The sequence below is a fragment of the Papio anubis genome, chromosome 1 (assembly GCF_008728515.1).
Source record: "Papio anubis isolate 15944 chromosome 1, Panubis1.0, whole genome shotgun sequence".
NCBI classification, from domain to species: domain Eukaryota; kingdom Metazoa; phylum Chordata; class Mammalia; order Primates; family Cercopithecidae; genus Papio; species Papio anubis.
The window spans coordinates 165187876-165198389 of NC_044976.1; the positions used below are offsets into that span (position 1 = coordinate 165187876).

General features: G+C 33.8%; 1 protein-coding gene across 2 annotated transcripts in view; it reads right to left on the reverse strand.

Moving 5' to 3' along the window:
- The window catches only part of CFH (complement factor H), a 121845-nt gene extending 111690 nt beyond the window's left edge, over positions 1-10155 (reverse strand). For both annotated transcript variants that reach the window (XM_003893363.3, XM_017951092.1), the window contains exon 1: positions 9739-10155. In XM_003893363.3, coding sequence (XP_003893412.3) covers positions 9739-9796 — 58 coding nt within the window. In that variant the 5' untranslated portion in view covers positions 9797-10155. The remainder of the gene's footprint in view (positions 1-9738) is intronic.
- Between the last annotated feature and the right edge of the window lie 359 nt (positions 10156-10514).

Consider the following 10514-nt stretch of genomic DNA (forward strand, 5'->3'; position numbering starts at 1 on the left):
AGAAGAATAAATAAAATTAATGTCTTTTAAGTTCTTCACAGTATCCAGAAAAACAGAAAGGTATTAATGAGTTGTGATAGTTTTCTTAATAAGTCATCTTGGTTAAGTCAGCATCCCCAGTTATTCAGTCCAACTAATCTAAATGTTGGTGGGAAAATATGTTGCCAGGTATACTCCCAATCAGTTGACTTTAAACAAGCTGATCATTCTAGGTAATCTAGATAGGCCAGATCAAATCATTTGAAAGGTGTGAAACACAGGGCTGAGGCTCCTTTGAAAAAGAGGGAATTCTGTGGAAAGCAGCTTCCTTTCCTGTGAGTTCCAGCCTGTCTGTAATCTTCTTTTCTGACTACCTGCCCTGTGGATATCAGAGTTGCTTATCTCATGCTCACAATTCCATAAGGCAATTTATTTTTTTAAAAAACTCTTTTTAAGTAGCTAGATAGGTAGATTGGTATGTCAATCGATTAATTGACTGATAGATAGGTAATCTTCTACTTCTACTTAAGCTTCCCGCTTTGAACCCTGAGTGATAAATTAGTATTGGACTTTGGTAAGTTAAGAAGGCATATGCTATGCTATGAATATATGCAACCTTACCACAAACTCCAATTTATATGTTTAAACCTAATTACCAATGTGATAGTATTAGGAGGTGAGGACATTGGGAAATGATTAGGTCGTGAAAGTGGAGCTGTCATGATTTGGATGTGTGACCTTATAGAAGAGGCACTACAGAGCTGCCTTGTCCCTTTCATCATTGGAGTACACCGTCAAAAGGCACACTATCTATGAACCAGAAAGTAGACCCTCACCAAACACTGAATCTTCTGGTACTATCTTGCTCTTAGACTTTCCAGAATTCAGAAGTGTAAGAAAAACACTTCTGTTGTTTATAAGCTATGCAGTTAATAATATTTTGTTGTAGCAGCCCAAAGAGACAAGTTTTAGAAGTGCCCATTAACATGGTGGAACATATCCATGTGAAAACATTTTGCAATATTTCATAAGAAAGTAAGCTCCATATAAAACTATATTTTACAAAATAAAACAAATGTTTATGAAAGTTGTCATGGGCACCAATTTTCCCTTGAACATTTTGCAAGTTTCTGATACATTTGTATTAGTGAACTTGTGTAATATGTGATTCCACATTGCGCTGTTTCGATGTTTATAATAATTTAAGTAAACATATTCTACTCCACTAGATGGTGGTAATACTCTATCATAACAACACAATCCCCGGCCCCTTCCGCACAAAAGGAAAACGGTTTAATTACAAGCTGATACGTGTGTTTTTCACTTTCAAAATTCAGATCCACTTGATGATGTTCAGGTTACTGGAAAAAAATAAGTAAGTTAAGTAATCCGTCCACGTAAAAATAGTTTAGCCCGCTCACTTCCCGGTGAGAAGTAAACGCTTTCCCTTCTGGTTATTATTATATTTCCAGATGATATATTTGCGCCCCTAATTCTTGATTTCCAAATATAGTTAATTGCTTTTAACCAGATGTAGAAAATAAGGATACATCTCTTCCGCAAAATCTTCCTGCCAGCTTTTCACAATATTTACTCCGTGAATATGTTTACTATATATAAAGAATTCTCATATTGATTACCTTTTTTCTTCAAATAGTACTTAAAATTCTGGTGCTTTTCCATCAATGTTAAATGGCATCTTTTGATTCTGCTTGTAAGAAAAAGATATGATCTCCCCTGTTCTATTTTCCCATGTTCCTGCTACCATCTTCAAAATCTTAGTTCAGATCATCAACTGCCACCTTGGTCATGAAACTGCCTGCTAACCAGCCTCCAGTCCTCTACTCTCCTGTTATTGCAGTCTATTCGCAGAGTGACAAGTGATTTTTGCAAATCTGGTCATGTCATTCCTGTGATTAAAATTCTTCCATGACTTCCCTTTTTACTTATCCGTCATTGCTAACTCCTTCCCTTGGTTTGGGACCCCCTTATCTGGCTCTTGCCACTTCCTCGGATCTCATGTTAAATCTTGCATGTATTTACCATGCAAAGCCACGCTGATTTATTTGTTTATATTTTGTTGAGCATTTCAAACTCACTTTTTCTCTTAGATCCTTTGCACAGGTTATTTCCTCCTCTTAGAATAATTTTATGACAGATTTCTGATGACTGGCTTTGTCTCATCTTTCAGGCCTCTACTCAAATGTTCTGTCCTCAAAGTGATCCACTCATTCTAGTCCCCAGGACCAGCCCACCTAATGTCTCTACATACTACCATCCACATCCCTATTTTCTCTTAGGCCTTACTTTACCTCCTTCACAGCATTGTTCACAATGCTATAACTATTTTTGTTGACTAAGTTTTCTATCTATCCCCTCACATCAAAATGTAAGCTCCCCGCAATTGAAGAACAATGTTTTTCATAGTTAGTGGAAGAATTTTCATCAATGTCTAGGTCTTCTCACTTCAAATACACTTTCCTGCCTGCTTTTGTTCTAACCATTATTATATTCAGTATTACTGAGGTAGGAGATGGGACTTGGACCCTGGACCAAATTGAGTATTGTCCAAAACAGGTCTGGGTGGAAGTCCCTCCCTGTAAGACACACACACCAGTGTGCTATGCCAGTTTACCATTACCATAGCAACACCCAGAAGTTACGAGCCCTTTACACAGCAATGACCCAACAACCGAAAGTTACCATCCTCATCCTGGCAATTTCAGCATTAACTACCTCTTAATTTCCATATAATTAAAAGTACGTATAAATATGAGTGCAGAACTGCCTCTGAGCTGCTACTGTGGGCACACTGCCTATGGGTAGCCCTGCCCAGCAAGGAGCAGTACCTCTGCTGCTGCTGTATACACTGCCACTTCAACAAAAAGTGCTGTTTAACACCACTGGCTCACCCTTGAATTCTCTATTGGACAAAACCGAGAAACTTCCCAGGCAAGACCCAATTTGGGGGCTTGCTGTCCTATATAATTATCAACTCATGCCATAGCAAAAATATTTAAGGTAATGATTCACTGCACTGAGTTCTAATAATAATTACATATATCTTGTAACATGACTTTTATTTGCCTGAATTGACTAACAATCGAATGTTTAAGCTCAGTTAACACCCCTTCTCAAAGACTTCCAATTAGACAACCAACAGTTATTTTGGCCCAAGTAGTCAAACTCTTAGCATATATGGACAACAGCCACATTTGCTTGCCTTAAACTGGCAATTCTTGAAGGAAATAGGGCACAGGCTTATTAAGTAGGAAACATACAAATTCAAAGGCACAGAAACATTTTTTGAGATGTGATTTATCTTAAAACTTTTTAAAAAATAGCCATCTCATTTTTCTCATTCTAGATTATGAGTAGGCTAGGTCATCATATCTAAGTATTTGAGTATTCATTGTTTAAATGAATACTTCATCTTACGTTTATAGTCATTTAATTGCCAGTTAATTTTGTTTACAAAACACCACATTGTTGAAGCTTTAATTCATTTGGCTTTATTTTACAATTTAAAATTATTTTTAGTCTGGATGCAGTGAGTCATGTTTATAATCCCACCACTTTGCATGCCAAGTTCAAGAGGATCAATAGACCCAGGAGTTTAAGACCAGCCTGGGCAACATGGAGAAACCTTGTCTCTACAAAGAATTTTAAAAATCACATGAGCAAGGTAGCTGTAATCCCTGCTACTTGGGATGCTTAGGTGGGAGGACTGCTTGAGCCCAGGAGATCGAGGCTGCAGTGAGCCATGACTGCACTACTACACTACAGCCTGGGTGACAAGGTGACTCCCTGTCTCCAAAAAAAAATAAGAATAATACTAAACAAAACATATATTTTTTAAGCCCACGTATTAGGAGTGTGAATATGTTTAGCTACTGGAAAAGAGTAAGAACATTTTTATTATAATTTGAGGAAAATAGTTATATAATTTTGGTTCAAGCTAAAAATCAATGTTACTTAATATTTTTAACAACCTTAATTTACCTAATTTTTTCACTTTCAAATTTTAAGGGGGCATATTGACATACAAACATAGAATTAATTACTTATTTTCAATGTCAATATGTCTTTTAACTGTTACTTGAAAAGTGTTTCTATTCAAATGAAATAAATCATGATAAAATTATATATTTGCAAAAACTTTAATCAAATTTGTGCCAGATTGTTTTGGTAGACTAAAATTGATCTTTTCGTTCAATTATTCTATTTTTCTAAAATTATTTTGTGAGTAAAAAAACAGGACCTATTACTTCTTAAATAGCCTACTTCTAAACTTAGTAGATATCAGAATATACTATAAAGCAAAACTACAACATCAATTTGGAAAAAAATAAAGCAAATGAACAAAACAGAAATAGCAAAAATAGGTATTTTGCATTAAATTTCTTTCTTATCTTCTCACTGATCTATATTAATACTATTTATTCACTCATCCTTTGGTATACACAGGGTATATATATTTCAGGACTCCCACATATGCCAAAATCTGCACATATTTAAATTCTACACTTGACTCTGTGGAAACTGCATGTACGAAAAGTCAGTTTTTCCTATGCGTAAGTTTTGTATCCCAGCAATACTATCTGTTTTACCTTGGTTTAGTTGAAACAAATTCACATAGTAAGCAGACCCCTGAAGTTGAAGCCCATATTGGTCAAGGGTCAATTCTATATGCATATGTATATATATGTGATATGATCTAATTAGCATTTCAAAATAAGAAATATTCAAATTATTTTATAAATAACATGAGAGTAACTAAAGATCATTTCAGAAGTAACATATATACCTTTGTAAAGAGAGTAAAGAATTGTTTAAAGAAATAAACTCTAGACAAAGTGGAATAGAGATTATGTCACACTTAATAGGCATTTGAGAAAGCAAAAGAAAAAAGAAAAGATAAAAATGTAGCTAGGTGTGGGAGGTTGAGGCAGGAGGATTGCTTGAGCCCAGGTGTTGGAAGCTGCAGTGAACTATGATCACACCACTGCACTCCAGCATGGGCACTCCAGCCTCAGGCAACAAAGCGAGACCCTGTCTCAAAAAAACCAACTAACCAAACGAACAAACAAAAACCTTAACAGTGAAAAGAGCATGAAGAACATTCCAGAATCATAAAAAGCAGATGAGAGAATAGCCGACGGTCATATGAAGTTGGATAGAATAACAAGTTTGTCATAATTAGAGATAAAACAAGATACTATCAGAACATGGGTTGAAATTCCAGAACTTTCTTGAAATGTGTAGTATTTAGTTAGCTAATTTATAATGCCAGTTACTGTTCCAGTCACGAAAAAGGAACTCAGCCACAAAGAGACAGTACAATTAGGACCCTGAAAATAGAGAGAAAAAAAAACACAACACACATTGTACCAAGTATTACTAAGTAGTACTTGAGGAAGTTAAAGTGATGGAAAAATGAGCGAAAGAACAGATGAGTAACAACGAAACGATCTGGAAGCCTTTCCATTATATCTGTAGATTATGGACAGCCTGTGGAATACATCTGACCTATGTGTCCTAAGCTTAAATTTATGTCACAGTTCAGGAATTTCTGAAAGAATATTTCTTTTTTCTTTTCTTTCTTTCTTTCTTTTTTTTTTCTTTCTTTCTTTTTTTTTTTTTTTTTGAGATGGATTCTCCCTCTGTCGCCCAAGCTGGAGGGCAATGGCATGATCTCAGTTCACTGCAACCTCCGCCACCCGAGCTCAAGCAATTATCCTGCCTCAGCCTCCTCAGTAGCTAAGATTACAGGCGCACACCACCATGCCCAGCTAATATTGGTATTTTTAGTAGAGATGGGGTTTCACCATGTTGGTCAGGCTGGTCTCAAACTCCTGACATCATGATCCACCCACCTCGGCCTCCCAAAATATTGGGATTACAGGCATGAACCACCGCGCCCGGCCTGAAAGAAGATTTCTATAATCACTTTTCCATCTATTACATTTCCAGTTAACAAGGTTTATGAAAAACTTGGCTAAGTTAAAATGTCAGAAGAAATAAAAGTGTTCTGTCAAATGTTTTTTCTTTCCTTTTTATTGTTTCATTTTTTGATGTTCAGTTACTTTATTTCCTCTGAGCTATCTTTTTATGACTCCTTATAATTTTAAGCTAAAATGCAATACTTTTTTGTCAATTACATCACCCCCTTTCCACATACTATGGTTTTGTGAGGAAATGGGTAAAGTACACATTAGTTAACTGAGCACAGGATAGATTAGGTGGCAGAATCTCGAAGGCCTAGGCAGGTGGGGGATGGTGTGTGGGGGAGGAGGAGGAGGCATAACTGGGGAGAATGAAAAGTGGCAAAAGACTGCAGAATAAACAACCAAGCATTAAACAAATAAAAGTGGGTCAATGTAGACTGGCTCAGATCTTAGAAACCAAAGGCCACACATGAAGAATATTTACCGATCTGGTTTTGCACTTATATTTGGGAACTTACTTCTACCTAAGAATAATTTTAGTTAGCAATACTTAGATATTTCATTTTTAGTTTAAATTATATGTAGGCAAAAGAGTAGCATATGCATTCCCAGGATATGCCTAAATTTAAAATAAGCAAAGCTTGCCTTGGCAGACGTCTCAGGCTCGTGCCATTTCTGTGGGCATTTTCTCTACCCCTTCTCTTGTAGCACTCACTATAACACTTCAACCAGCAGATCTGTCCTACCTGGGAATACTTCATCTTCCAGAATCACTTTGTCCTATCCTTACCCTTATCAACATCCATTTCCACCCTCCCCCACCCACTGAAATTGTTCCAGGGAAGTTGTCAGATGATAATAATTCAAAGTAAATTATGAATAATGCTAAATTTAACTATCCTAAAACACATATTCAGTGTATTTGTCATTCCATATAAATGACAGATTGGTTAAATTTATAGTAATATTAATATGAACATGTAAAATATTTTAGGAGGAGATGAGATATTGAAGCCAATTGGGCCATTGCAAAACTTTAAATCACACCATATAGGTAACTACCCATACTGCTATCTCTGAAAATGTGGGGGTTTTGGGGGAGCAAGGGGGAATCTTATTTATCACACTGAAATTCAAACATACAATTTGGAATTTTAAACCACTATTCTCCTTTTTCTGATTGTAATGGAATCCATCAATCTTTAATCTATAATGTCTTCTAGGACCTGAAATAATATTTTTGCACTCTAAAATCTCTAGGATTAAAAAACATGTCTGCCAAACAACGCAGCCAGTATTTACTTGGACATGTTTCAGTAGAGTTCTAATTTATTCACTTTAATCATCTTGGAATTTCTGGGCTGTGGCCTAATTTTATATAGTACACAATTGTTACACCCTAAATCTAAAAAATCTGCTTGATCATAATATGTTCAAAAGCTTGGTCATAATATATTTTGAAAAGGTGAAATTAGGTGGTATGTTAAGAAACTGTTATTTTAAACTTTCCTGTAAATCTGACCCAATTCTTAGTAGCCTGCAGTGACTCCCTGAGCCACAGACCATTACAACAAGGAAGCAATTAACGTTCTTACATAATTGGGAATGTTACTGTAGACAATGTATTGCATTAAAAAGGTACTATGTAATACCCAGTATATTAAAAAAAAGAAAACAAATAGAAAGCTGAAATCATAAATTATTCCTGCTGGCTAAAATTCTTTCTTAGTAATGAACAGTATTTTTTTTAAGAAAATTCACTCTTAACAGAGCAGAAGTAATGCTAAAATGTTATGCAGTTGAGTAAAGCAGATTGTGATAGTATTCAAACTATCTTTTCTCAATTTGGTATTCAGTATTCAATGTGGAAAATATAAACAGAAGAAAATATTGAAGTATATGTGAGTATTTTTCATGATCAAGGCTACTCTGTTAAGTAAAAATTTCTTAGATATGGTAGATTAACAGAATTGATTGACATCTCAAACTAGTTTAGTTTCAGAGAGTATTTGGGAAACGAGGAATAAAATGGGAGTTTGATATCCACTGGAAATTCATGTAGTTTTTCTCCATTGGCTTTTTACATGTGCTTTTATGAAAATTATGAGACTGACCTAAGCATTGCTTTAAATACTAAAGTTGTGCTTTATCTTTTAGGTCATTTTCACCATAACATATATAGTGCTGATGTCCAATTCACCAGTAGAAACTGATATCACATTTAAACACACATTGATGAAAAATAAAATTCAAGTGAAACAAGTCAACAATAATCAATTATGTAAATAAGATGTTTAAATCACTATTGTTTAATTACCACATATACTTTGATGTACACTATTTTAACAATATTTCAAATTCAACTTTTAAAAAAGTTATACTGTTTATTAAACTTGCCATTGATTCTTGATTTTAAAGATTAGAAATAAAACAAATCTCCCTCATATGACAAATGATATCTATGTAAAACCTGAACAGTATGTAAGTATGAAATATTAGAAACACTCCCATAAATTTAGTAAGAAAAGACAAATATTTGCACAAAGAAACAGAAAAAGATGTCTGTTATGATTGGTAGTATGAACATTGGTCTGGAACTGTTTGTAAATATAAAAATGTTTCATTTCAAAATACTAATGATAATATTTATATGTACAAGGAAATAATTGTCTTCTTCATTTAAAAAGTGGCTACATATAAAGTTTATAAGCCAAATAACAAGCAATAACATTAGAAAATATAGCTGAAAAAAGTTCAACCTTTCAAAAGGTATTAAACATATTTGAATATTTTTTAAATTACTGAAATATATAAATATAAATACATATATGCCTTTATTTTCTAGATTGGAAGACTCAAATAGAGATTTTGTGTTATTTGCTAATATTCTTCAGTTCCTAGAGGCTATGTAATGGCCACTCAATCAAAATTTCTTTACTAAGTGAAAATATTTTGGAAATTATGAATAATATGTAATTCATTTAGTTTAAAAATGTTGATCAAATATCTATCACATAACTGGTTACCTATCATAGACTAGGAAAGCAAACCTCCTCCAAGAATAAGATTTTTAATCTATCAAGAAGCCATGATATAATTAAATTTTATTATGAATCCAGAAATTGTCTTACTGGAGGTCAGAAAAAAACTCCTACACTCATATTCACTACTTCAAAAGACTGCTCTTCAAGAATATATGTTATATACAACTACAGGAAAAAAATCCCCATTGAACAACTTAATTGTTACGAATATTGTATATTCAATTGTGTTTCAAATTTGTATAATATTTTTATTCTGATAATACAAGTAATGCTTGTCTACAAGAATTCTAAGGTCATGACAATATCAGTTGTAAACGATAAATGAATTTTTCTTTAGGAAGAGTTAAAATCATATTTGAAATAAATCTAATCATTATGATGTGATAGCTTTTATTGACTGTATATTCACATCCTTCTTAATGCTTTCACATGATACATTTTGGTTATACTTCTAAGCAAAAAAAGTAAGTTACATTTTATGATAATTACAATGGAAATGATTATTCCACATTATAGTTTTTCAGAAATGATCATTGAAATATTTTATTGTATTTTATATTAAATACAATTATGATGAATATTTAGACATATCGCTCAAATAAGGTACTTTTAGTTTTTTAACTCAAAATGTCAAAAGTCACTCAATTGTCAAGCTACAAAATACTTAAGCACATTTTCTAAATCAAATTTTTATTACTACTGTGAAAAGCATCATTAGCAAATATTTCATAACACAGTTTTAGGAAAAGAGACTCTTTTAATCTTACCTTCTGCTACACAAATAGCCCATAACATAAGGCAAATAATCTTTGCTAGAAGTTTCATTTTTTGAATCTTTTATGAGGACATTTACCAGCTAACTCTGTTCACAATGTCCAATTCTCCTCTTCCAAGAATTGTGATTAGTGCAGGAAAGAACTTGCTGCAAAAGGAAGTTGAAACTAGATGCTCCGCCTATCAGGAACTTTTGCAAAGTAAATAAAAAATCAGCCACAAGCCACAAGCCCAGCAATGCCAGAGATTGAATCTGATTCTCGCTGCACTCCCACTGAATGTTAATGCTGTGACCTGCTCTTGGACTTTTATTTATTAAGCTAGGTAAATTCTCCATTGGAAAATGTTCATGTCCTTGGTATGTGCAAAGCAGCAGCTGGTGATACCCTCTGGATTTCATAAATCCTTCAATTATTCAAACTCTATTCCGGTCTATTGTGTATAAACCTCAGAACAGGAAATAAGAGAAACTTTAAAAGAAATCACATACAAAACTTTGGTTTAGGCAATGTTTTCACAATCAGCACCCAGGCAATGTGTGGAAACTTTGCCAAGAATGCAGTGCTGGATGAATTTAGGGGCCTGCTTTTCTAGCAATTCATAAAATTAGTTTTCTAAATACTTTTTATATATACGTTTTTGAAGCAACTGGCTCCCTCTCATTTGACATAAATAGGTTTAATAATCCCAAAATCAACAAATTAAAATCCTGATTTTTGAAACTTTGTTTTGTGTAATACGTATAAGGAAAACATAAACAAATTGTATA